This window comes from Rhizomucor pusillus (genome assembly GCF_041956525.1).
Source record: "Rhizomucor pusillus strain CBS 183.67 unplaced genomic scaffold VTP01scaffold_17, whole genome shotgun sequence".
Lineage (NCBI taxonomy): Eukaryota > Fungi > Mucoromycota > Mucoromycetes > Mucorales > Lichtheimiaceae > Rhizomucor > Rhizomucor pusillus.
The window spans coordinates 186,313-208,051 of NW_027192159.1; the positions used below are offsets into that span (position 1 = coordinate 186,313).

The 21,739-nt window shown below is 44.5% G+C and overlaps 12 protein-coding genes and 1 non-coding gene across 13 annotated transcripts; 6 read left to right on the forward strand and 7 right to left on the reverse strand.

Annotated features, from left to right (window-relative positions):
* Positions 1 to 1,789: 1,789 nt before the first annotated feature.
* VTP01DRAFT_3526 (uncharacterized protein) lies at positions 1,790 to 3,135 on the forward strand (the record flags this gene model as incomplete). Its single annotated transcript, XM_069382107.1, has 6 exons — positions 1,790 to 1,828; positions 1,879 to 2,184; positions 2,237 to 2,299; positions 2,361 to 2,646; positions 2,716 to 2,789; positions 2,950 to 3,135. 6 exons carry the CDS (start codon positions 1,790 to 1,792, stop codon positions 3,133 to 3,135), a joined length of 954 nt encoding a protein of 317 aa, XP_069236268.1.
* A 66-nt stretch (positions 3,136 to 3,201) lies between these two features.
* Positions 3,202 to 4,140, reverse strand: VTP01DRAFT_3527 (uncharacterized protein; the record flags this gene model as incomplete). Its single annotated transcript, XM_069382108.1, has 1 exon — positions 3,202 to 4,140. One exon carries the CDS (start codon positions 4,138 to 4,140, stop codon positions 3,202 to 3,204), a length of 939 nt encoding a protein of 312 aa, XP_069236269.1.
* Positions 4,141 to 4,389: 249 nt separating this feature from the next.
* VTP01DRAFT_3528 (uncharacterized protein) lies at positions 4,390 to 5,005 on the reverse strand (the record flags this gene model as incomplete). Its single annotated transcript, XM_069382109.1, has 2 exons — positions 4,390 to 4,884; positions 4,958 to 5,005. The coding sequence occupies 2 exons, from the start codon at positions 5,003 to 5,005 to the stop codon at positions 4,390 to 4,392; spliced, it is 543 nt and encodes a 180-aa protein (XP_069236270.1).
* Positions 5,006 to 6,841: 1,836 nt separating this feature from the next.
* Positions 6,842 to 7,306, forward strand: VTP01DRAFT_3529 (uncharacterized protein; the record flags this gene model as incomplete). Its single annotated transcript, XM_069382110.1, has 1 exon — positions 6,842 to 7,306. The coding sequence occupies one exon, from the start codon at positions 6,842 to 6,844 to the stop codon at positions 7,304 to 7,306; it is 465 nt and encodes a 154-aa protein (XP_069236271.1).
* A 1,268-nt stretch (positions 7,307 to 8,574) lies between these two features.
* On the reverse strand, positions 8,575 to 8,648 carry VTP01DRAFT_t83. The gene has a single exon. It is a non-coding gene; the product is annotated as a tRNA-Ile (tRNA).
* A 1,397-nt stretch (positions 8,649 to 10,045) lies between these two features.
* On the reverse strand, positions 10,046 to 11,196 carry VTP01DRAFT_3530 (uncharacterized protein; the record flags this gene model as incomplete). Its single annotated transcript, XM_069382112.1, has 3 exons — positions 10,046 to 10,401; positions 10,452 to 10,820; positions 11,001 to 11,196. 3 exons carry the CDS (start codon positions 11,194 to 11,196, stop codon positions 10,046 to 10,048), a joined length of 921 nt encoding a protein of 306 aa, XP_069236272.1.
* A 95-nt stretch (positions 11,197 to 11,291) lies between these two features.
* Positions 11,292 to 11,988, reverse strand: VTP01DRAFT_3531 (uncharacterized protein; the record flags this gene model as incomplete). The annotated part of the gene is made up of 2 exons (XM_069382113.1): positions 11,292 to 11,666; positions 11,719 to 11,988. 2 exons carry the CDS (start codon positions 11,986 to 11,988, stop codon positions 11,292 to 11,294), a joined length of 645 nt encoding a protein of 214 aa, XP_069236273.1.
* Positions 11,989 to 12,237: 249 nt separating this feature from the next.
* VTP01DRAFT_3532 (uncharacterized protein) lies at positions 12,238 to 12,708 on the forward strand (the record flags this gene model as incomplete). Its single annotated transcript, XM_069382114.1, has 2 exons — positions 12,238 to 12,616; positions 12,677 to 12,708. 2 exons carry the CDS (start codon positions 12,238 to 12,240, stop codon positions 12,706 to 12,708), a joined length of 411 nt encoding a protein of 136 aa, XP_069236274.1.
* Positions 12,709 to 12,859: 151 nt separating this feature from the next.
* Positions 12,860 to 14,206, forward strand: VTP01DRAFT_3533 (uncharacterized protein; the record flags this gene model as incomplete). Its single annotated transcript, XM_069382115.1, has 8 exons — positions 12,860 to 12,985; positions 13,055 to 13,068; positions 13,133 to 13,158; positions 13,212 to 13,324; positions 13,389 to 13,452; positions 13,507 to 13,766; positions 13,829 to 13,997; positions 14,067 to 14,206. 8 exons carry the CDS (start codon positions 12,860 to 12,862, stop codon positions 14,204 to 14,206), a joined length of 912 nt encoding a protein of 303 aa, XP_069236275.1.
* Positions 14,207 to 14,363: 157 nt separating this feature from the next.
* VTP01DRAFT_3534 (uncharacterized protein) lies at positions 14,364 to 15,247 on the forward strand (the record flags this gene model as incomplete). The annotated part of the gene is made up of 2 exons (XM_069382116.1): positions 14,364 to 14,466; positions 14,538 to 15,247. 2 exons carry the CDS (start codon positions 14,364 to 14,366, stop codon positions 15,245 to 15,247), a joined length of 813 nt encoding a protein of 270 aa, XP_069236276.1.
* Positions 15,248 to 16,394: 1,147 nt separating this feature from the next.
* VTP01DRAFT_3535 (uncharacterized protein) lies at positions 16,395 to 17,509 on the forward strand (the record flags this gene model as incomplete). The annotated part of the gene is made up of 5 exons (XM_069382117.1): positions 16,395 to 16,517; positions 16,588 to 16,633; positions 16,727 to 16,827; positions 16,888 to 17,184; positions 17,246 to 17,509. The coding sequence occupies 5 exons, from the start codon at positions 16,395 to 16,397 to the stop codon at positions 17,507 to 17,509; spliced, it is 831 nt and encodes a 276-aa protein (XP_069236277.1).
* A 174-nt stretch (positions 17,510 to 17,683) lies between these two features.
* VTP01DRAFT_3536 (uncharacterized protein) lies at positions 17,684 to 18,050 on the reverse strand (the record flags this gene model as incomplete). Its single annotated transcript, XM_069382118.1, has 2 exons — positions 17,684 to 17,885; positions 17,953 to 18,050. The coding sequence occupies 2 exons, from the start codon at positions 18,048 to 18,050 to the stop codon at positions 17,684 to 17,686; spliced, it is 300 nt and encodes a 99-aa protein (XP_069236278.1).
* Positions 18,051 to 18,365: 315 nt separating this feature from the next.
* VTP01DRAFT_3537 (uncharacterized protein) lies at positions 18,366 to 21,141 on the reverse strand (the record flags this gene model as incomplete). Its single annotated transcript, XM_069382119.1, has 10 exons — positions 18,366 to 18,850; positions 18,914 to 19,086; positions 19,143 to 19,201; positions 19,431 to 19,492; positions 19,644 to 19,745; positions 19,802 to 19,994; positions 20,055 to 20,452; positions 20,513 to 20,707; positions 20,776 to 20,910; positions 20,970 to 21,141. The coding sequence occupies 10 exons, from the start codon at positions 21,139 to 21,141 to the stop codon at positions 18,366 to 18,368; spliced, it is 1,974 nt and encodes a 657-aa protein (XP_069236279.1).
* Positions 21,142 to 21,739: the final 598 nt, after the last annotated feature.

Genomic DNA, 21,739 nt, shown 5'->3' on the forward strand with positions numbered 1-21,739 from the left:
ATGACCTCCAATGAGCATTCGGAGCAGCTCACTAGTGTAATTGCAACGTCATTTGCTTGGTGTCCTGGAGATGAAGCGCTAATGAGCACGCTCAAGAATGTAATGAGCAGAAAAAAAGGGCTGAGGAATAAGTCTGAATTTAACAAGGGGGCAGTGTAAAAGACGTCTGGCAGCCTGCCCCCTCTTTAGGCGGGACTTAAAAACTTTGGGGGCACTCGTTAAAAAGGTGCAAAATAACGACTTTCCTCCATGCCTCCACCCAAAGAATCCTTTCCCCTTTGGAGTGCCAGCTCCAACTCCAACTAAACTTGCGTCACCTCCTAGCTGAAAAAATTAGCGAACTGTGTAAGCTTCTTAGGGAAAGGATATTGTATGGGCTGCGTAACCTTGTAGTTTGTAGTAATGTCTTCTGAAAAGATTGTGCTTCAAACTTGGTATCGCTAATCTTGTTTACCGCTGCAGAAAGCTGGGCTTCTGGCAACTTTTCTGCGATGATGACGGAGGACTTGCCTGCCGTCGTCATCAAGTACGCCTACTCGGGTCTTTGCGGGGGAGCGTTTGAAGGTCTTCCGGATTGACAAGCTCGGACGGGCCACTGCGGGAAATTGCGAATTTCATCATGATGAAATGCCAATGAAATGGCAATGAAATTCCGAATTGTATTGGGATTTCATTGGGATTGCATAAATTGCAATTCGGAACTCTATTGGGATTGTATAAAAATGCAATGTCGAATTGCAGCGAATTTCATGGCTGATGAAGTCCCTGTGCAATTGGGAATTGTATCCGCATTTCATGGATGATGAAATCCGCGTGCAATCCCGCATTTCATGCTGGTGAAATGTAGCGTTCTAGGAAGGTACCGCGACATGGAGCACCAATACCATTATCTGTATCCATTACGCAACAACGTCTCTAAAAACTCGATATCACCGAATAACATCACTACCGCCAGGCCACACATTGTAGATAGTCTGGTATTTGGTTACTATTATTATGATGTATTTATTGCATTTTATTTAGATTATGTTTGAAGCTATGTTCAAAAATTTCCTACATTCTATACTTCTATATAACTGTTCTCTGCTGTATAGTAAGTTTATGGTGGATGGAATCGAAGCCAACAACAACGTGGATGCATTGAAAGAACGAAACATATACTGAAAACCAAGTGTTAATAACGAAAGTAAGTTCTTCTAAAAGATTGTTGATTCGATGAAGCGAATGACTGACTCCTTTACCATGGCGGAAATATCTGTTCCCTCAACAAGGACTTCATAGATTAGTCAGATATCTACGAGAAGGTGCTTGAAGTGTCAATGAGAAATGGACTGGTTCCAGCTCTTAAATGGTTAGAAGACGTACCTTGCGTAGCTAACTATCATTCCAAATAATCGATAACAAAATTTCTTGCATCCGGATTCTGTAAACTTCCCTGCTTTTTTAGACTTAGTCGACGATGTTAAAACATCATGATACTGAAGGTGTTTACGTATGCTGATACAACGGGATTTGGAGGAGTGAACAGGAACGTCGCGTCGTACCAGTGATCATCTGTAGTATTTAGGAAAGCAGCAATTAGATAGATGTTAGCCTGTGATGCAAGTCAATGTATCTCAGAAAAACGGTTGGCAGGATCACAAAGTAGTGATGAATATCAAAAGAAGAAGTGTGAAGAAAGTTCCATCAGTCGTCCGAAATTTATAGTGAGAAACGATCAGTATTCAGAATCACATTCCCGGATAGTAGGACTAGGTATAAATAATCACTTACAACCGGAACCCTTCTGATGCTCCCCAAAGTCGTAGATTCCAGCACCAATTCGAAGGTCAGTATCAACTACAATCGAAAAGTAGGTGTATTAGCATATTTACACAGGTTTTAGTATCATCTCAGCCAGTAGTACGAGTACTCACGAACATGCAGAGCGCCAGCAAGAAGCAGAAGACCCTCGGTGGCACTATTGCCCGCAACGCCGTGCTCCCACGAGGCTCGTCAAGTAGCTCATTTGACTCTGTCATGAACGAAAGCGAGCAAAGTAGCCAGCAGTCTCCTTCGCGTATAGCGAACGTTGCCGAGATTGCTGCGCTTGCTTGCCTCATCCGAGATCTTCGTGATGAAGTGTGCGAGCTGAAAACGCAGAACGATAAGTTGCTGCGTTCCAATGATGAGCTGCGTGAAGAGGTAAGGAACCTCGGAATTAGGTTTAAGATCTTGGAGAAAGAGGTGAAGCAAGGTCGCGCGGTCCGAATTTGCGTCGTCCAGGACAAAGAAAAAACAACGAGGTCCCGACCTGTCTGTAAGTGTCATTCAAAGATTCTCTAGGCATTCTCGGTCTCTGACTTGGAGTTACCATGTAGGGACGACTGCGATACGCCCGCGACTACCTTGAAAGGGTCGAAGGCCTAAGGTATGACTTTAGCAAAAAGAAAGTAGACCCTGCAAACGCAAGGGTCTTCGATAGGCTAAAGAGCACACTTGTGCCCAAGAGACCCGAAGGATACGGCGAGTTGGAATGGGAATCAGTCGTTACTGCAACAATTGTGAACAATTTCAACAACTCTCGCTTGCCGAGAAACCGTTCCGACCAGCAAAAGGCTGCTCCTCGAGAGACGAGGAAACGAGAAGCACGCGTCGCCCGGGTATGTTCTACGCCGTTTTGTTTAGAGATGTGCAAGTAAGTGTCACAGTTGGACTGACTGGTATGATGGAAAGCAGAAGAGCGCCAGAAGGCGTTCCTAGAGAACGCTGAAGCCATTCAGCAGCAGTTCCGTGTGCCAGACTTGCGGGTATTGTAGGAAACTCCGATGAGCGAGGAAGAAACGGACGAGTAATGCACGGACAACGTCAAACGTTGGATCGTCAAACGCCCTATTTGGCGTAGCTCGATGGTCAGAAAGTACAAAGCGTTTCAAATCTACAATTTGCTAACGCACTAGTATCTTATAGGCAAACCGCGTCTTGGATCATGTAGATGCCATCGTTGCAAACAAGAGACGCAAACCGACAACGGAAAAGCGTAAAGTTCTTGATGCCGAAGCAGTTGCACCGGAAGGTCTTCCAGACTGGATGGTCGCAACTGCAGAGGAGCGCGCGATGGAACAATTCTTGACCGATGACAATGTGCTGTTTTAAAGAAAAGAAATAACTCAATAAAGAGGGCGGAGGGTGGGTGTCTGGCAGGGAAAAAAAGAAATGGGTCTAGGCATGGCTCTTCTTTTCTAGTGGAATTACGACAAGCATTCGCTGCGCATTGCGTCGCCTGCTCACGTGCTTTGTAATAGCAACCGGCGAGTATATACGTTGGACAGGGAGAAGGCAATGAAGACTTTCGTCCTCAAATGCGTCAAACGACGTAAGTCTTGCCAAAGTAGTGCTGCTACGCGGCTCATTAATGAGATCCCACAGGATGCTTGCACGCTCCTGGCCGTTGTCGTCGAAGGAATGGGAAGGAGCAATGCTTCGGATGAAATCCTCTGCTCTTGCATACTCGATGAATCGTTTCATATATGTTACTTCGAAAGTCATACGTTGGTTGGTGTTGAAATTGACGAGAATACCGTTGTAACGTTCATAACTGAAAAGCCAAAATGCATATATAGGGCCGAAATCTGTAAGCGTTTGGTGAAGATGGCAGTAAAGGTGCATATTCGACGTAACTATCTCTTCGCCATATAGGCTTTCACAATTGCGGCAGAATTCAAGAAGCATATGGTGAACATCGTCAATTTCGTCACATGTTATGGAAGGCTTACAGATCAATTGACAGGCATTCACGAATAGCACCCAATTGCGAAAATGATCGCGCGGGAGAACATGGAAGAGAAGGAATGGAGAATATACGAGACACCAACTTTTCCATTCGGCAGCTTTCATTGAACCAAAGCCGATCGCAAGTTTGCCATTGGATAAAGGATCCATATCCGGTGGGATTAGGATGCCTGCGGCGAATTTCTCCATGGCAGCGAGTGCTTGCGGTGTCAATATTTCCAGCTCGATCCATAGTTCGGCCATACGCTTCGCAGTACCGAAGAAAAGATTGTGCATTGGATCGATAACAGTGCATCGGACAACGTCAAAGTACTCCAGGCGATGCTCCTGCTCGGTTTTTGCTTCCAACCAACTTTTTCCGTCCCTCATATTTTCACAGCGACTTCTTGGGATCCAAGCGGTTTCATCAAAGCCCGAATAATTTAGCTGCTTCGTTCCAGAGAAGACATGAAATGATCGAGCACATTTATGTCAAGCTTTGATGCTGTTGTAAGACGAGAAACCGGACAATCAAGCCTGCGCGGACCTTGACCCCTCGTCCAGGGTGCTCATACGTTTCCATGTCGATTCCTCTGTACAGCACATTCAATTCTGCTACCAAAGGCGCAAGATAATTATTTATCTGCCTCGTTTTTGGTTCTTTTGTGCTTGGTTGACGCCGACAAGGATAATGTTGTTGGTCTTGAAGCGCTGCGATCGGGGCAAATTATTGATAGTAAGATAAGCCGCGCCACAAGAGTACTGCGGATTTCTGAATGGTCTGAACCAGTCGACATTGACCGTAAACAAGATTGACCGGCGATGCCGAACGAAAGACACTTCAAGGTCATCAGGATCAGGAATGGAGTTCCATATGGCACCATCATAGACGTCGAAAAAGGAATGGCGGGGTACAACCACGTTGTCTCCAGTGATTGACCTCTTGCTCGAAGCCAGGACCCGCGAAAAGAAGTTGTAGGTTGTCGATAATCGAGCTATATGGTAACTGAATTGGCTGACGAGTTGAAGGATGAAGGAGCGGCGTAATGCATGGTTGGCGATACTGTTCAAGAGGATGGGAAGGGAAACGAACGAAGTTGCAGCACGACGGTAAGTCTTGGATGTCATCTGTGTCTAATCGGTGGCATTCAGGGCATACAATGAACTGGATGATTTTTTCACTCAAGGAATCGAAGTTGGCATGAACCTTCACTGTCGATGGAGTGACAGGAAATGTGTCGTTGACTTTGAACATACTGAGGATAGCGTTGAAGAAACGGAGTAGTACAGTTGCTGCTCTGTTCGAAAGGAAAAAGGAATGGAATAGGACAAAGAAGGTGGCCATAAAGGTCAGTATTTGATTTTGATGCTCGTTACGCTCATCTAACCGGATACAATTTTTAGTATCTGCTGCTGGTTACCTGTTTCAATCATGGTTTATCTTGCTGGATATCTTCTTTCCTTCATTTGCTCGGATTGGTGATACTCCTCTTCTCGCAAGTATGCCAGCTCATCTGCCGTTTGTTCAAATTCTAATATCTCTGCAAGATCATCAACGCTGCTAACATTGTCTTCCGTTTCTGCGGCGGCATTTGGCATTTCAACTTCATTAACTACTAGAGATATCGCGCCTAACGTAAGGTGATACATCTCATCGTTTGTAAATAATCATATTATCACCATCATTGATAACGTCAGGGGAATCATAGCATTGTCATTCTCGGATCTGGACATTGCAGCTTTATCATGCATGTCAATAAAAGTAGTTTTCTTCTTGGCAACGGTGTTGTCTATACCCTCTTCCAATCCTCGCAGTCTTTCGCGTTCTCTATGCGCGCGATATGTTGCCGGTCTCTGGAAGATGTAACCGGCTGGCGAAAGTCTGCAATCGGAACAGTAGCATTTCTTAAAACGAGTTTGGGAAGACATTGCGCGATCAAACAGAAATCAGGAAACAAACTGAAAGAGATGAATAGAGTTTTCAAACAGCCACCAATAATTTACTGGTAAGTACGCTTTCTTAACAAAGGACAGCCTGGTTGGATCAATGAGACGAATATTGAAAGAAGATGCTGTTGCAGATCCTCATTGCTGTCATCGCTACGGGTGCTACATCACGTTTCTTAGACGACAGAATATATAAAAGGGAGTCATTATAGTTCCGTGTTTCTCTCTTTATCAATATGTGAGATGTCGAAGCAGTACTTCATGACGATGAAATGCGGATAAAATGTGCTTGCAATTCGGAATTGGCACGATGGCTATGAAATCCCAATAAAATGCCGCATTTTCCGCAGTCGGCGTTGAGGGAGCTTGGGATAGATACGAGGGATTTCAATGCGGCTTACATTGCGGTCAAGGTATCCTTCCAGCGGGAGCTTCCCTTGGAGACTGTCATTTGATGCGTGCGAGAAGTAGTCCGTCTATTGGAGAAGAGTACGGTCATTCTCCACGATATTGATATCTCGGTTGACTGCGAATTTATTTCTACTCGAGCGATCATTAAGAATTATCTTTCCAAGCTCGGGGTGACTGAGAGCGATATCGCCGACAGGTTCAAGGATGTAGGACTAAGCTGTATTTACTGGCCTGAATACACGACGTCTATTCCGCCGGTTATGCTTAGGACGAAAATCTACAACAAATTCGTCCAGATGCTTGAGAGTACTGATGTCAAATCGACGTTAGGATAGCGAACCTTATCATGAATCCTTGTCCACGTTTTGTTGAGAAGTTGCGATCGTTTATGGGCAGCGGTATGTCGTGTCTCGAAATTACGTTTTACTCGTCCACTGTCTATGATGCATCGGAATACGAGCTAACCATCCAACGGACACTCTAGCGGATGTCCGAATGTCCAACATTCGCAATTACGTTTGAGAGTCAATGGAATGCTCTGACAGAGGAGATCCTTAGGTTTTTTGCCATTTATGGCCGGGACACTTGTACTTTCGTGTACTGTCATTAGTGGAACTCTATCACTGGAAAGAAACAGGGGATGTGTCGATCGAATGTCGACGAGAAGAAGGTTATTCTGCTCCTATCAAATTTTTCTTTCAACCGTCGACCTATCCATTTCCTGACTCTGACAATGGCCAGTGAGTATGCTTCTTACGAGCTCATCCAGTATCGATTCTACACTCGAGTGACATCGGGAATGACCCTCGTCCCAGCCCTAAACAATTCGTTGTATCCATTCCGATCGGCCTTTCCAAGTGTACCGCCGTTTGATTCCATTGGCCTTGTCAAATCAACCGATATTGCGATCGAATGGCCATGGGATCGATTGCCTAAGGCGTCGAATGACCGGGAAGCGTCCGTCGTAGGTACCATACGCCTTGTAGATTCCGACAGGGACTCGAGTGATTCGCACCGAGAAAGACAGTCGAACGATGCTCGATTGCTTGTGATGAAGAATTACTTACGACTATCGGACTATCGACCGACTACAACGTTCTCGAGAAGCGATCGCTGTATACGATCATCGGTTACGGCGAAACGACTTTCAAATGAAGATAGTACATCTGCTTGCTTACGGACGTTGATGTACGCATGAGATGTAGTAGTCGCAGACTTTCCTTGTTAGTCCAGGATGCAAGCAACAAGGGGATGATCTTACGCTCTATGTTGAGAGCATCGTATGTCGACGTGGAATGAAAGAAGTCAATGTTCACATCGAGGAAATTCCCATCGGTTCCTTTTAAAACACGTTCGCGCTTAACCCATATACCAACGGGGTGGGATATGGGCTCAGGCCACAGTGCGTGTTACCACCCCCCTCCTAGGGTCTTATCCATCAGGTCCCACCCACGGTCCAGTCCCCTCCTCTAGGAGGCCATGCTCCGCGGGTCGTATTTAAAGGAATAGGTGCAAGCTCTTTGATTCTGGATGGCCTCCATTGGCATTGTCGACGGAACTTTTCCAGTTTTTAAAAACCTATTAGTCTTGTTTGTTTCCTTCTCTGATTTGGACAGTAGTATAAATTTTGGATATATTTGTGTTCCCTGATTCTATAGCAGAAGAAACACATAGTCTGGTTTTCTGTTCTTATACGGATGGTCAAGTTGTGTGGTAGTGCTGGTGGGAAATCCAGTGCCCATCTAGTCGGATAAGAACAAAGGTTTGTGGATGTGCTCCGTTGCTGCATATCCGTGAAAGCAACACAGTATAAATATCCCATAGACAAAATAATAAATGGACACTTATCTACCGTTCATCTTCGTGCTTCCTTTTCCTTCGTGGAACTCGTCTTCGTGGAACCCTAACGCCAAAAAGGTGTCGTGCACGGACTTCGTCTGTTGCCTTTTTTGTTACTTCCCCGGTTGCCAAGTTCATGTTCTCTTTTTGTACACATCCCCATTGTACAAACTGCGGCTTTTACATTTATATTTATTTTATCCATCCCTTTATTATCATAAAACCGAATGGACGAGACAGTATAGATAGCCCAGAAAAACAAAAGAATAAGCGGCATTTCTACCTCATATCTTCGTGGCCTTTTCTTTTCTGTGTAGGTCGTAGCGCAAAACAAGTAGCGTGTCGTGCAAAGACTTGGCCATTTTCCTTTTTAGGTTGCTTTCCCGCCTCTTTGACATTTTTCCTGTTTTATATGAATATCTTTCGGCTTAGAACTCTTTTGTATTTTATTTATTCCATTATTGATACAACGCCGAGCATTAAAAACATATAAATATCTCAGTATCGTAAAAGAATAAAGGCAACTTAATTACCTTCTATCTTCGTGGGTTGTAACGCCAAAAGAAATAGGGTTACGACACAACAGAATGCGCAAAAAAGCGCAAGAACGTGTAAATGAGCAAGGCATGCTCACTACAGGGATCGAACCTGTGACCTTGGCGTTATTAGCACCACGCTCTAACCAACTGAGCTAAGCGAGCTTCGCTACAATGTGACATTTGTCGTATTCCCTAGATTTCTATCTTTCCTCAAGAATCAATACCCTGCGGGAAAAGTGGCGTTTTAGCCTAGTTTTAGACGTCTAAAACTTTTCGGTGTCCGACAATTTCAGCCTGGTTTCAGCCTGGTTTTAGCCTTTTTTTCGTTTTAGAGTGGTTTAAGACTACTTTTAGCCAAACACGCCTTCATTTTCTAAAAATATTTGCACTCGGTTTTTTTTTTCAATGCTCAATAAATTCAACCAAAGATTTTCACTTTGAGTGATCCTCTTTCCTTTTTTGTTACAAGTATGTTTCTGCAGGCCAAAGCGACGAACGACGAACTACAATGAGAGCGCATTAAGTAGACAAGAACTATGGTGTGCTTTAGGTGTTTGCAAAAATTTTCAAGCATCTGAAGACACCTATTTTCCAACTACATGCCAAAGTTTAGGCCGTATGCTCTCTCTCTTGACGAGTTAGCAAACGAATTCTAAGCTTTCTATGTAAACACGCCATTGGTATGAATTAGATATTAGAGCGGGAAGGTGCTATACAGCTAACAAACTAACAACTGCTGACGGTCCACAATAAATTACTGCAATAAAGAGATGTCACCAAAACCGATCTTTATTTCCCATCAATTTCCGTGCATTCCAAAAAACGTTTGCCTCATCTTTTTGTCGAACAACAATCTCCCTGCTTTTGAGTCTACTGGAAGCTACGTTCTGCGTTTTCGAAACCGTTGTCATCTGGCGGCAGAATTCATTCTACGACGCGTACACCCTCAATCTTCATCAGTCTACTATTTGCAGACGTTGGAAAGGGAGCTTTAGAGCGAGCTATATACGCGTTTTCTGAACCGCTTTTCTAGCTGGAAATGTCGGGAAACAAGAGTTACAGAGCCAACTTTGAAGTCTTTGTTACGATGAACGAATTCACGATCGTTGCTCGACAATGACGTTTGCTACTGAAGTGGTGGAGGACTTTTGTATATACAGGGTGAGCATGTATGTTGCAGATGATCATACGAGTGTCTTATTTTGTTTTTGGAGACTCATATATGAACGTTACGTATAGTTCACAGCAAAACGATGATAACGTCGCAATGAATTGGAATACCACGAATGTGGAAACTGTGTGAGGATACTACGGTGGTGATTTTTACTTGAAGAGGAGAAGGGTATAGGGAGTAGCAACACGAGTTTAAAGAGTGGCTAAGGAATATATTTACATAGATAATATGTTATAAGATAAAGGAAGAAGGAAATTCTATGCGAAAGTAACTTTTACCTTTTGTGGTAAGATGATCATTGCGGCACTGTTATCGACAAGAGGGAAGTAACCAACTCCGGAATATAATCTGTGAGCAGGTATGATGCATTCCTTCGAAGGCTCCTCTACGTCAAGTCGATAAACTGGGATGTCGATGTTTGCAAAGGAGGCCATCCAGAATTAAAAAGCTTGCGCCTAATTCCTTCAAATACAACCCTTCTGCTCTTTAATTCTGGATGGCCTCCAAATGATATCCATGCGAGCGGACTGCGTTGGAAATACTCGACATATGCAAAAACATGCTCGACGCCTTCCAACGAACGCTGGAAATAGTACAAAACATTGGCAGGACGGAGGACTTTCTTGCTCGTATCGTGAGGATCGTCGTGCATGGGTTCTAGATGACCTCCATCGCGGCAGACAACAGAGATGACAGTACTTGATCGATATTGCCGAGACATGCTTGATATGAATGTCTGGCCTAGAATCCAACGTCTCTGATCTTGCGAATCCTGTCGTTGACAACGATGCCTTGATGTTCGTCGCTTGCGCCAAAGTATGTGTAGTGTTCCTCGTCTACAGAATCGTAATAGCTGACCAGCTGCTGGAAATGTGTAGGATCCATGTAAACGAGCTTGCCGGTCTTAACCGGATACGACGACGGCGGCAGCGGCTCAGAACCCGTCGCAAGCGGTCTTGCGTCAACATTGGGTGCATCCAAGTCGGTTACTTGCAGAAAGGCGAAGTAGTCAAAGCAAGTGTCGACCCATTGCGAAGAGTTTGCTGTCGTGGCGAGGAAACGAGCAGAGAGGCAATTTTTGTTGCTAGTTGGTTGTCCTGCAATTCGCGGCGTATGGTGTCGGTCATCAGGTCGGAACCAAAACTGCTGCGTAGGAACTGCTTCATGCAGGTCACTTCAAAGTGATCCTTTTGGTTGGTGTCAATGTCCTTGATGATTCCGTTGAATCGCTCGAAGCTAAAAAGCCAGTATCCATAGCAGGGGCCAAAGTCCAAGACGGTCCCATACAAGTGTCCGTGGGGGTGCTATGTTTGGCGTAATCGCGTTCTTGCCGTACAAACTGACGCAGCCTCGGCAGAACTCCATCAGCAGCAAATGAGCCTTGCGTGCTTCGGACGTTGTGAGGGCCGGCTTGCAGAGGATCCTTGCAGCTTTTACGAAAAGCATCCATTTGTCACGGTGCTGCGTGGATAGCCGTATCTTGAGCATCAGTGGCGACAGTGCCACGGTCCAGCTTCTCCACCCGTCAGAGGTCATGTCCGAGAAACCCAAGGCGATATTTCCTGAGCGATGCCATATACAGGAAGCAGCTTCAGACGCTTGAGCTCTTCGTCCATTCATCAAGATGTTGTTTAATCAGGACAGTCCCACGAGCGTTTGGACCCCTTTAAGGAGTTTCCGGTCAGAGTTTTACCATGCGAGAAGCGGTACCAGAGAAAAATTGTGCACGGTTCGACAATGGTGCAGCGGACAGGATCGAAGTAGTCGAGACGGTGCAGCTCTGAACATTGAGTATCGGTTTCCTCTTCAACTTTACGCCTTGCTGTCAGGTCTTGGGCACGCTTCCATGCTGCAGCTGCCTTGGCGTTGACAGCTTTCGTGCGAGGTGTCCAGTTCTCCCAGTCAATGTCGGAATAGTTTCTCAGCATCTTATTGACCGATTGTGAAGGCCACTTGCGATTGCATTTATGACAGCCTTGGAAGGAACTGCTACCAGTGAAGCCACACTTTTCTGGTTGCTGGGATATCTCATGCCACCATCAGCAAAGCTGCCCTTACGTTGACCTGGATGCCGTCGAAAGTTGTCATCGGCACACCATTGTATAATTTGAGAAGGTCGTCGACAAGTGGTCGCAGATAATGGTTGAACTGCTCTTTGCTGGATTCCCTCGGACCAGGTATGATGCCGACAAGGATGGTATTTTTCTTCTTGTAATGCTCTCCTGAAAGCGATTCCAGCCGGTCAGCCAATAGCTTTCTCGCTCCGAAAAAGAGCTTCTTTGGGATTGGCGGGAGATCGAGGATAAGAGCGCAGCTTGCTTGAAGCATGTACAAATAGTTTTTTAATGGTTTGTCCTGCAAAAGCTATCGATATTGGTTAAGGTATAATGTAAAAGAAAGAAATAAAGGAGTGAGTAGATTAAGGCAGGAGAGGATCTTTGGATAGGAGACACTATTCTTCTGTCGCCAATATTGTAATGCCTGTCTACGCAGGCATAAAGCTGAGTGGGAAACTGACAAAAAAAGGCTCATTGTAATTCAGCGTTTTCTTGTAAGCTTGTCACGGTAGCGATAGCAATGAAATCCAAACCGCGGGCAAGTGCTATGAATGGTGCGGGTCCTTCGTCTCAGGCGATGAAACACGCTGCAGATCGAGATCGTGAGCGCGACAAGAGAAGACGGATTGCCGATGGAAATGTGGGAAAAGAGTTTCAAACGGTAGGTTTCGTTTACCTCATGACTGTCTTGAATTGTTTAAGTTTAATCAGGTCACAGATCAATTTCAGCTCGCTTGACATGTCCACGCTGAGGAAATATGCCAGAGTCCACAAGATAAAAATATCTGTAGATACAAACAAGGAGGAACTTGTAGCAGCTGTCTCTCGCCACTTTGCTAACCAAACTATCAGGGAAGTGGATGCAATCACTTGTTTCCTTTACACTGCTCGGTATCGAGGTAAGGATTTGTATTCTGTGGAATTATGAATTGGATCTGATGCATATAACCCTTCAATAGATAGTGTCCTTCGCCTACCTCTGAACATCTAATTAACCCGATTCCCTGTAAATCACCATCTTTCAAGCCGTTGTTTCAGAATTCATGAAAATATCAATCCCTTGACGATTTTTAATGTTTCACAACTTTTTCTCCGTTCTTTTCCTCCTTTCAACTGCACTGGACAAACGGTGTTGTGGTGAGATGGACCTATACAAGGTTTTAGGACTTTCCAGTGATGCAACCGAAGATGATATCAAAAGAGCATACAGGAAACTTGCGTTGAAGTACCATCCAGACAAAAATAAGGGCCCCGACACCACGGAAAAGGTTTCTTGACATCCATGCTAGTATCATTTTGCGTTTGTTAACGCTGCTATGTACGCCGCGTCCATCCAGTTTAGGAATATAAGGTATCTCCGTTATTAGCCAGGACATCGTATGCAAACGAGTATGTTGTCTAACAGACGCTAAAAGTCACGCTTATGAGATATTGTCTAATCGTAAGTCACGGCGATCAATGTTAAAAGAACCATATTGCTCAGTGACTTTGCAGCCGAAAAACGAAGAATGTACGATACTGAGGAAGCAACTAGCCAGCCTGGTACGGATGCTCGCTATGAATCAACAAGTTCATTACAGGCGAAGGATCCTTTTTATGGTTTTACTGTGAGACAATTGATGATATCAGTCATGCTCTATGCATAGATAACGTGAACCCCTGATTATCTAGTTTCAACCTCCAGAGCAAGTCTTTGCTCAATTCTTTGGTTTTCAAGATCCTTTTGCTATCTTTGGTGAGAACGATAGTGAGATTCTTTGTGTATTTTGTACTTCGTATCGATAATTAGTGTATGCAGATGAAGCGCTTGTTGGCAGTGACATCCGCGGCAAAGCAAGGTTCCAAAATAGGCCGACGACGCATCCGTCTTTAATCACACCCATGGATATTCTACATAGCAGTATGCCTCAGTCGGCTTTCAGCAATACAAGCTACATGGTTCAAGACAACACAGGCCGGGACATGATGTCAAGACGCGTCGTAACGACTTCTCGTGTTATCAATGGTACACGCGAGACCATGACGATAACAACCATTCAGGATAAAAATGTTTGTAGCGAGTCTAATAGCAATGCAGTCATTCTTTTTTTTTAACCCATCGGTATCTATAGGGTACAAAAACAGTTGAAGAAATTGGCGGCGGCAGACGTCGTGTTGTTGTCAACGGGAAAGAAATTGAAAACACATTGCAAAGTAATACTGATAACTTTAGCCACAATTCAGCGCAAAGAGTAAGCTATCCCGCAAATTTGCCACAATGCAAATCATACCCTCAACAGAGTAGGTGCATGCTAGCAATGTAAGCTGTGGTAAGCGGAAACTGATGAATTGTTACCATTATTATCACAGTTCTGGGGCAGAGAACCAACTTTACGCCGCACATCGATTACGGACAAGGACGGTCCGCAGGCCAACAAACGGCCGGCGGAAGTATGAGTAAGAAGAGCTCGTTTGAAGCATTCTGCAGATCATGCTGCAGCATTCAATAAATCGACAATGTGCGTTCAGTGGCTTGAAAATTCCCGTTGTTAAATGGAAGAGCGGCAATTGATTGAACTTAAGAAGAGGAGATTCAAGCAACCCTGTGAATAGCAACTTTTTCGTTATTACTCTTTGTCATTTTTGATTTAATCCTGTGTCAATGTCATGGAAAGCGACTCAACAGAGATGGCTGCAACTGAAGCCAGAATTATACAAGTGCCACAATACTTTTACGCTGTAGACATAAACTATTTAACACATATGATCGGTAATGCAAACTTTAAGCAAATCAATTCCAAGCAGCAGAGTAAGAGGATGCTGACAAACGTATACATTTAGCCGATATGCTTGGACGTTTGATATCTCATAACGACCTTATACCAGTCACTTCGCGAAATTTGACGCGTTTTCATTCACGAACACCTCCGAGCATCTCTCTGCACGACTACCTACGACGCATTGTGAAGTATGCCTGTGTAGAGAAAGCTTGCCTGCTGGTGCTGCTCATCTACATTGATCGCATCTGTGAACTACATCCTGAGTTCACAATATCGTCCTTGACCGTACATCGCTTTCTCATTACCGCCGTGACCGTATCCTCCAAAGCCCTGTGCGACTCGTATTGTACCAACACCCATTACGCTAAAGTCGGCGGCATATCAACACACGAGCTCAATGCCCTTGAACTCGAACTTTTGAAACTCATTGACTGGAACTTGACGAGCTCGGGACCGACGCTGCAGCAGTATTACGCCAACCTCGTCCATCAGCATCCATGTTATGAGCGATGTCGATCCGCTCCTGAAAACAATGCAGATTTACGAGCATTACCACTCAAACGGGGAAAGCGTCGGCGCAGCAGCACCTTAGCAGAACTTGCAAAAGCAGCCATGATGGAATCAGCAAAGAATGGTAAAGACCAACCGAATGCTGAGGATGATGGCAACAGCGTTAATAACCAGGAGGAGGAGGGTGATGATAATGAACAAGAGACGATCAGGCATTTTGAACATCTGCTGAAGGATGACGACACGCCATACATTGCGTGATGGATAATCTTGACCTTTTCGGCGAACCCTCGTGAGGTTACACGACATCGTGTCTGTTGGCTACGTATTTTTATTCTTCCTATTTTGAGGACTTGGATGTTACCTTACACACTGCTCAACAGATAATCGGAATCGCATCCCTCATCTATACTTTCCATTGTTACCTGGCATGCATACCTTTCTTCCCAATCCTCTCTGTCACACACCCGCATTTTTGCCCTTTTTCGTTACTAAATATCCCGGGAACGCTGGCGTCTCGATTTACGGCACGATAGCCTTCTTATTTGCGGCTAAAAGCACTCTGTAAATATCACTCTTAATGTTCTTTCCTCCTCTTTGTCTCCTTCCTTTTCCGTACATTTAGACCTTTATCTGGTAATACACATTACATGTTGCTGCAGGATAGTAATTAGAACGCTCGTTGCCGCTTCAAACGGCGTTTTCAATGCTATGCATATCACATGCATTTGAGCGTTTGCAACTGTAGCAAGACACATACATGATGAATATAAGATAAGGATAATCTTTTCAAGACATTCTATCGATAACTGCGGCGATGTTAAATAAACAAGACTCTTGATAAATAACTTCAATTGAAGATATGAAGATTCGAGAGACCCCAGTAGAAGCATGACTGGATAAAATGAGAGCGAGCTTTGTACGTGGACAGTCTTCTACGTTTCTATATGGTATGCTTTCGCAGAAGCCGTTTTTATCCAAACAACGAAGAAAAGATAACAACGTTGGATTTGGAGAGAAGATAGCCATTCTATTTATCTGACAAATGATGGCAAAGTTACCATCGAGTTGTAGATATACTCTCCTGATATTTTGAAGCTCTTCATTCGACAGGCTTAAATATTGATAGAGATGAATAATGTTCGTTCGTAAGCCAATCAAGTATATACAGAATATTCAAGCAGATACGATATTCCCGCTACCAGTCATCTTTATCTTACTGGAATGTGTCTTGGCACAACCATCGTGAAAGACATGCCACGGGCAGCCAGCCCAACATACCATTTTAGGCAATTTGTTTTCTTTTCTTTGCAGGTGATGAATAATGAGTGGATACTATGTGCTGCATTTCTCATCTCCTTTACTCTCTTAATCATCGTCACAGCCCGTTCTCTTATATAACAAAAAGATGTTTTATCCAGAAGTCGGGTATCGGATAGAAACATTCCATGCAAAACACGTATTCACACGCAAGTTTTGTGGATGCATGTCTTTACGAGGAGGATGTGCATTTGCATGTGCGCTGTGGGTGGTAGGCATCATTTCAGTACATTGCCGTGATCTTTGGCTATTAATCAATAACATCTTCTGGATCGTCACAGGGTATAGATTTATACGTTGCCATCCTCGCTTATCAAACTCGGAATCGTAAGTTCATCAAATCATATATATATATATATATATACATATACATTGGCTTTTCTTACAAAGTTTGCCCACTGATATCTATGTCTTTGTCAGCTATATTCTCCTATCTTGACTACTATGCATTCATGGTGATGGGCACAATTAGTTTGATATTTGTAGTCACTGCATTTTTTGGCCTGTTCGCATTGTTTGTGGTACATTTACTTGTTTATGACTTGTGGTCCGTTTTCACGTCATTCATTTTTATAATCCAGGATTCGCCATATCTGATCCACTTTGCACACAGAATCACTTGGGTTGCAGTTTCTCTTTTCCTCACAAACTTTTTTGCGGATATCATCATTTTCAGCGTGCAAGAACAGCAATATCAGAATTGGTGCAGCAACAAATCTCGAGACTCTGTCGATGAAGCGGTCACTACCGAGGCGGGCGTACACGTAGCGGCAACGTTGATCGTCGAAGCGGTATCGGATTACTACAACTGCCACAAACTATGGCAGGATGAGCTGAAGCTCGCTATTGCCATGTTTATCGTGATGACCATATGCTATGTAAGCTGTAGATCTGATTTTAGATGTTATAAAACGGGATATCTTTTACATTTCTTGGTAGATCTACTGGGCAACGTGTCTGTGGTCGTACGCACAAAAGCTCTTGACCGTCAACAGAGAAGCTGCAACCGCATTGGCACGCGGGCCTCCACCTCCACCTCCACCTCCACCTCTGCATCCACCGGTTCCACCGACCGTGTTGAACCTGGCACCATCAGCCAGCGAGGAGTATGCAACCCGTGATATGAAAGATCAAGATCAAGGTCAAAGCGCGGCGCAAATCGCCCGGCGACTCGTATCATCTCTATTTCAAAAAGGATGGTGATGAAGTTGGATTTCTGTAAATAGCGGTGATGGGGTGTGTGTGTGAAAGAAAGAAAGAAAGCGGTCTAAAGTATAAATGTAATATGTTACAAAGGCCAGGACGTTCTTTTTGTCTTTTTTCCCTTTTTTTTTTCTTTTTTACATGAGAACGGATATCCCTTTCTCGTTTTCCTTTTCACAAGGTGCTCGGAATGCCTCCTCCGCCTGAACCAAGGTTCGACAGTCGTTCACTGTTCTCTTGCATTTTTTTCGAAAGGTGTTTTTGGACAGACACGTACTTTGATGTGCAGCGATCGATGCACACCATTTCGCCCTTGTTGAGATCAGGTTCATGGTAATGGCTGGGTATACATTTTTTGCGGCATGTTTCCAAGATTCTGTCAACAAGCGCGAATTAGCAATAGAGGAACAACAACGGCGTTCTTGTCACTGCCAATCCAGTACCTATTGTATAGATCCATAAATGCGTCGACCTCTTGCTCTGCCAGCTTCAAGTTCTCTGGATTCACATAGTTCTGCGAGAAACTGCTGCTCCAACTCATTATTGTTTATTCGAGTGTCGGGCAAGTCGCTGGCCGGATAAGTTCTTTCAGCTTGCTGTTATTCCAGCGCCTATAAATCGTGACTTGAAAGAGGTTTTGCTGTGTCAAGGGAACGACTTTTGCATTGTGGAGGAAATCATATTCTTTTTTTGAAAAGGCACATATTTTTGGAATAGAGTAACTTTATATATCTGTCAAGTAAAAGTAACACTTCTGCAAATGGATATCCATACGTAATGATTCAGGATGAATATTTCCTATATCAATGCCAACCGGCAAAAACGAAAACAGGCATGAATCCCCGCCGATACTAACTTATTGGTCGGATGGCTCTTTGTTAGTATCTTCAGATCTAGCTGTTTGAGCAGCTGGGTGCTCTTGAGGCGACTGCTGCTGCGGCTGCTGCTGTTGTTGTTGTTGCTGATCATTGGCAGTAGTTGACGACGACTGCTGTTGATTTTCTGCTCCTGCATATTGGTTTCCGTAATATTGCTGATACCAACGGTAATATGCTTCTTGAGTCCACTGCTGCTGCTGCTGCGCTTGATCACCTGTTCCGCCATAGTATTGCGCGTAATATGCAGCATCCTGACCACTGCTGCTAACATCCTTATCAGCTTCATCGTTTACGGCTGCTGCTGCTTCCTTTGACTGAGGCGCAATTTCTGTAGCTTCTTTTGTCCCTTCCTTTTCACTGACATCACCGGCTTCTGCAGTTGCTTCCTGTTTCTTACCGGCATCTGCCGCGCCGGAACCATCATACTGACCATAACTATACGGATATCCTCCATACTGATATCCTAATCACCAAGGAAGTTTCAGATGAATTTTTTTGTTGCTTTTAGTTATTGTTTCCATCATACCTTGATTGGCTGTTTCGCCATTTTGGTTGGCATAGTACTGCGCATAGTATTGCTGATATTGCGAATAATCGTAGCCGCCAGCGTCAGCTCCGGCTTGATATTGACCAGAATATTGCTGCTGGTCATAGCCACTACCGGCGCCGTAGCCATCATTGTATTGGCCAGAACCATATCTGGATCAAGTCTGTTAGCTATTGTTGCATCGATGCAGATTTTCATTTCCAAGTACCCCCTACGGTTGTTGTCACTGCGGTGTCGTCCTCCGCCGTAACCGCCGCCATAATTAGCCTGTAGAATGCAATGTAAAGAAAACGCCAAAGGTGGAAAAAAGGCGATACGAAGGACATTGTTAGTACACGAATTGCCAGGTTAATGGAACACCATATCCTGCACAAGAACAAGGCTATCGACTGTGCAGAGAAAAGCACCATCCTACAACAATACATCCCGCAGACATTCATTTTCTCTCTCTCTCTTTTCGCCTTCCATGGCCCAAAACAAACGAACGAGTATGTACATTTCCTTCCTCAACCTTGTCCAAGATGAGCTGTTTGGCGTAAGCGACGGCGTCGGGATTACCTGCAGGTAGGATGCGTTTGACGACGAGTTATAGACAAATAACAATTGACATTCGCCGCAAGAAAGAGATCATGCAATGCATACACGAACAACCTCTTTGCTTTTCTGGATGCATACCAGAAAAGTCGTAAAGCCAGCGATGAAAACTTACCGAAAATATTGATCACTCTGTCTGGATCATCGCGATGCGCATTTTGATCGACTTTGATGCGAGCACCAGACTGCTCCTGAAGCATTCTTACAGTTTCGCCACCTGTCATTAACTAAGTCAGCAATCGTTGCTGCTTGTTGAGCTGTGTACTTGTATACCTTTGCCAATGATAAAACCGACGACAGATTTTGGCACAACAACAGACTCGCGTTCTTCCCCAGGACGGCCACGATAACCACCACCACCTTGGGGTCCATACGATCCATAGGAATCATGTCCTTCACGGCCGCCATATCCTCCTCGATGGTCATCTCGCCCGTGCTGCTGCTGGCGGTAGTCGCGACCAGAACCCTTAGATCTTCTGGTTAGCTGACTCAGTCAGTCAAAATTTAGCTAAATGTGCGCACTTACAGGGCCACCTCCGTGAAGCAAATCGTTGATAAGGTCCTTTGCTCTGTTGACAGCTGCATCATCTCCGGACAGACCGATCGTTCTCTCTTCAGATCGAGTTCCTATAGGCTCTGGGTTGATGTTGATCTTTGCGCCGCTACGCTCCTCAAGGTCGCGGATAGTCTCGCCACCGCGACCAATGATCAGACCAACTCTGAATGACGGTACAGTGATGGTGCTCGAAGTGCGGGAAGAACCACCGTACGCGGCATATGCATCATTTCCAGATGAACGCCCGCCGTATCGCACTGCCTCGTTAGCTCTTCCATCATCAACGGTCTGTTGTATCATGTCACGAGCGATTTTAACTTGATCAGCTTCTCCTGTGATCTCCACGATTCGCTCTGGGGCACCCGTATCTGGAGCGCATATTCATCTTAGTAAAACTTCATCTTTCATTAAACGTCATAATTTCTCACCTTCAGCAAACTGGACTTTAGCACCAGACATTCTTTCCGTTCTGCGCAGGTTTTCACCGCCCTTTCCAATAATCATGCCAACCATGTTGCTTGGCACAGTCATTTCCTCTCTGATGACAGGTTGAGCGTTCAAGGCGCCACCGTATGTGTTTCGCCTTTCGTCGGTTCCAAGACCGTAGCGACGTGAATCACCATCTATGCAAGCGATATCGTGTCAATATAATATGTATACACTGCCGATAGATTGGTGAATTTTAACGTACAGCCGCTGCTTTCGTACATGCCACGTTTTGATTCACGATCGTCGTAGTGATCATGCGATTCATAACCTCTTGACGATGGGTATCCGCCTCTATCATCGTGATACGATGCTTCTTGATAGCCACGTTTCGATCCAGCTAATTCAAGGCCATGATGAGCAAAACGGAGCAGAGCATACTCGTATGCTTGGCGTTACCTGTGGCACCATTCGCCGCTTGCTGCTGCTGCTGCTGCTTGAGTTTCTCAGCAATTGCTCTTGCTTTAGACAAGGCATCGTTGAAATTCACAGGTGCCGCTGCTGCTTCTGAAGAAGAACCTGTGAGATTGGCAGGAGGCGGAACCGCCGTATAATCGTTTTGCTGCTCCATGATGTTTGGGTTCGAAAAAAAAGTTTGCTGAACCCTCACACGAGTGCTATGAAAGTTAGAATTGGACCCCGCTCACAGTCCTTTTTGCGTCTAGGATGAAATTGCATTTGCACTCCTGAAAAATCTCTTTGCGCTTAGCAGCCTAAAACATTGTTATTGGCGCTTTCCTCAGACAAAAGTCACTAAACCGCTTGGCGCTTGAATGTCCTGGTTTCTCTTTATTCTATAGCTACAGTAAATGAAACATCCTACCGAAAAAAAAGCATACGAAAAGACCTTTTTCCAAAGGTAGATTACGAATAAGTCAATACATATAACTATCTTCAAGACTTTCCTACATTCATCGGATCAATGCATTTATTGTACAATATAGATAAAGAGATTTAAAAATCGAAAGCAAACGATAAAGATGCGGCTTGTTTTCGAGGGATGGCTAAAAAAAACGACTCTGGATCCCGTATCCAACCTTTACAATCCACTTTTGTCACCGTTCGCCGCCTCAAGAAATCTTGGTGTCAGCTGGTTGTCTGGGCTTAGCCCGTTTCGCCTGACACCTGTCGAAAGTGATAAAAAAAGAGGTCTTGTTATCCATACGTAA